The 2624-nt window shown below is 47.9% G+C and overlaps 1 protein-coding gene across 1 annotated transcript; it reads right to left on the bottom strand.

Annotated features, from left to right (window-relative positions):
• Positions 1-718: 718 nt before the first annotated feature.
• On the bottom strand, positions 719-2038 carry cdk5r2b (cyclin dependent kinase 5, regulatory subunit 2b (p39)). The gene has a single exon (XM_015966761.3). The coding sequence runs from the start codon at positions 1830-1832 to the stop codon at positions 945-947; it is 888 nt and encodes a 295-aa protein (XP_015822247.1). The 5' UTR covers positions 1833-2038; the 3' UTR covers positions 719-944.
• Between the last annotated feature and the right edge of the window lie 586 nt (positions 2039-2624).

The following is a 2624-nucleotide window of genomic DNA, read 5'->3' as shown; positions in this document are numbered from 1 at the left end:
TAAGAAGGAAAATGCTGAATTTAGTTAACCGAGTTATGCCAACTGGTTAACCTAGTGGTTATAAAATTCCCCTTTTTAGTTCTTTTTCTTTCCAAAGAGTGATAGAGACTTGTTTTCACATCACCTAGTGGTTATAAGTTATTGCATCAAAAGTAAACATGGATTCGTAATTCTAATTTAAATAACTGGTTTTGGTGAATCCAGTTGACATAACTTGGGTAAATGCAACACTTTCTTTCTTACAGTGTAATATAATAGTATTGTTGTAAAAATCATAACTTGCCTTTAAATTTCTCAACAGAAGCTTAAAGCTGAAAAAAAACACCACCCATGAGTCAAAATTCACAAATGAAAAGCGTGTTTGTTGCCCAAACACTAATGTGTACAATCGTGTTGTTGTTTTTCTCTCTCAGATGCTTCTTGTTTCTGTTTCACGTCCAGCAGCTTATCTATCAGCTGATGAGATGTTTAAAAAGCACAATGAACTACTAACAAGGCTTAGGCTTACGTGCTGAAAGTGTACCTTTAAGCCCTGCTTGGCCCAGGTGTGGAAAAAGAACTCCCAGCGTCTCCCAAGCAGAAATGGCTGCACAGGTCAGCACCTTGGACAGCTCCGCCTCCATAACTCCGCTCACAGACCTATTCTGGTCCTGGCTCAGACCTTACCTCCCCGCATTCATTCACCTTAGGCTAGTCCTGTACAAAAATGGAGCCGAGAGTCTCTTAGAGCTTGTTAATCCTTTGATCAAGAGAAAAGAGAGCAATATACAATAGGCATGCATGATTACTGTAACCTAAACACCATATTGAAGATGTGTAACATAATGACGAGACAATTTCAGCTCAGAGAGGTCCTCAGCGATGGCCTTTCCACTCCACTCCACTCCACACCACGCCGGTTATACATTAATCTCCAAAATAAACGCGTCCGGTTGGTTTCAGCGTCAGCGGTCCAGGTTGGACTCGCTAGACTCGCGCTGGTTCTTCAGGTCCTGGAACACCTCGGTGAAAAAGTGCGGGTCTGCATTCAGCTGCAACATTTTGGCACTCATCCGCTCGATGATCCGGAGCGACGTCTCCCAAAAAACGTCTTTGTTGGAGTCGATGATGAAGGGTTTGAGCGGGTAGGAGATCTCGTTGCCCATGTAGGAGTAAGAGAGGTAGAGGCAAGTCTGGAAGGTGCCCTGCAGCTCGGCCGGGCTGTTGATGCTGTCCGTGACCGCGTCTTGGCACAGCAGGTACACAAACACGACGTTGGCTGGCGTGATGAAGCCGATGTCCTGCCAGCCCTGCAGCAAAAGAGTCCGGTCGATGTTTCGGAACCAGAGGATCACCTCCGCGCTGTTTAACTCTTTCAGCTTGTAACACCTGCGGCACAAGAAGTCCCCCAAACAGCGGAGCAGCTCCCCGGTGGACGCCTGGATGACGATGCGCCTGGGGGACAGCAGAGAAAAACTGCTGGGTTGTCGCTGCACCGAGGACAATCTCCCGTTTTGGACCACGCCGTCGCTCTTCTGCGTGGGGACCGTGGGCACCGGGACCGGGATGGGCGCCTTTGGTTTCCTCTCCTCGGTTTGGTGCGTCTTTCTGATGTTTTCGCCGTTGAGCTGCGCCACTTGGCTGGACGCGAGTTCGCGGGTGGGCAGCGGGTTCGGGGTGACTTTCTTGGCGCTCTTCTTTGCCGAATTGGCCACCAGCTTCTTCCAGGACAAAGACACGAACATCGAGTGGCGCTTCAAGCTCTTGTCGTTCTTGAGCCCCTCTCCTGCGACCTTGGCATCCATGATGGACGCCTTTTTAGACGCGGGGGATATAGAGAGGACGGTGCCCATGTTTGCTGCCGTGGTATGGATGCTGCGGCAACTCAACCGCAGATTCTTCTGCAGAATGAGAGGCGGTGGACAGCAGTCACGACTGCAACTGAAACTCCATTGACACGCTTATGGGGGAGGGAGAAAGGAGCTGATTTCCCCGATGGATGAAATAATATTCCAGCAGATGCGCTCTCTGCGTCTCGGCTCTGCGACACAAATCCAATGCGCCCGTAACCCGAAACGGAGGATTAGTCGCTATGCGTAAATCCTGGACACAGACGAACCTTCAGCAGCTGAGTGGCAGCCTATCCGACCAATCAGAGCACGAATCAATGACCAATCGCTGGGGGGGGGGGGGGGGTAGGTCTTCCATTGATTGATAAGCTACTGCAGGTCAATAGCTTTTCTGCGCCAGTTGGGATCATTAGTGCTATTTCTATCTGTGATTATCCGCACACACTAAACCTGGAACTGTTCTATAACTGCTTTAGAAATTAACCTGCTGCACGTAAAGCCTGGGCAATATAAATAACTTAATCTAGAAGACGAGACCTCACACCAGCAACCAAATATAACTAAATTTACCTAAACGTGGCTTTCCATTGTTATTTGATTTCATTAGAATGGCTACAGATTTGTTTCAGGCAAAGAAGGAAATTCATTATTCCCAATAGTGTGCTGGATTTCCCTACAGAGCTCCCTGGATCCGGAAACAGATCCAATTACATTCTCACTGTTTGCACTGTGGAAAAAAAAAACACAGCCCGAACTGAATTAAACAACATAATATGTTTTAAAATCTTCCAAATC

This window comes from Nothobranchius furzeri, chromosome 14 (genome assembly GCF_043380555.1).
Source record: "Nothobranchius furzeri strain GRZ-AD chromosome 14, NfurGRZ-RIMD1, whole genome shotgun sequence".
Classification (NCBI taxonomy): domain Eukaryota; kingdom Metazoa; phylum Chordata; class Actinopteri; order Cyprinodontiformes; family Nothobranchiidae; genus Nothobranchius; species Nothobranchius furzeri.
The sequence above is the reverse complement of the archived record's forward strand: the minus strand, read 5'-3'. Positions and strand labels throughout refer to the sequence as shown.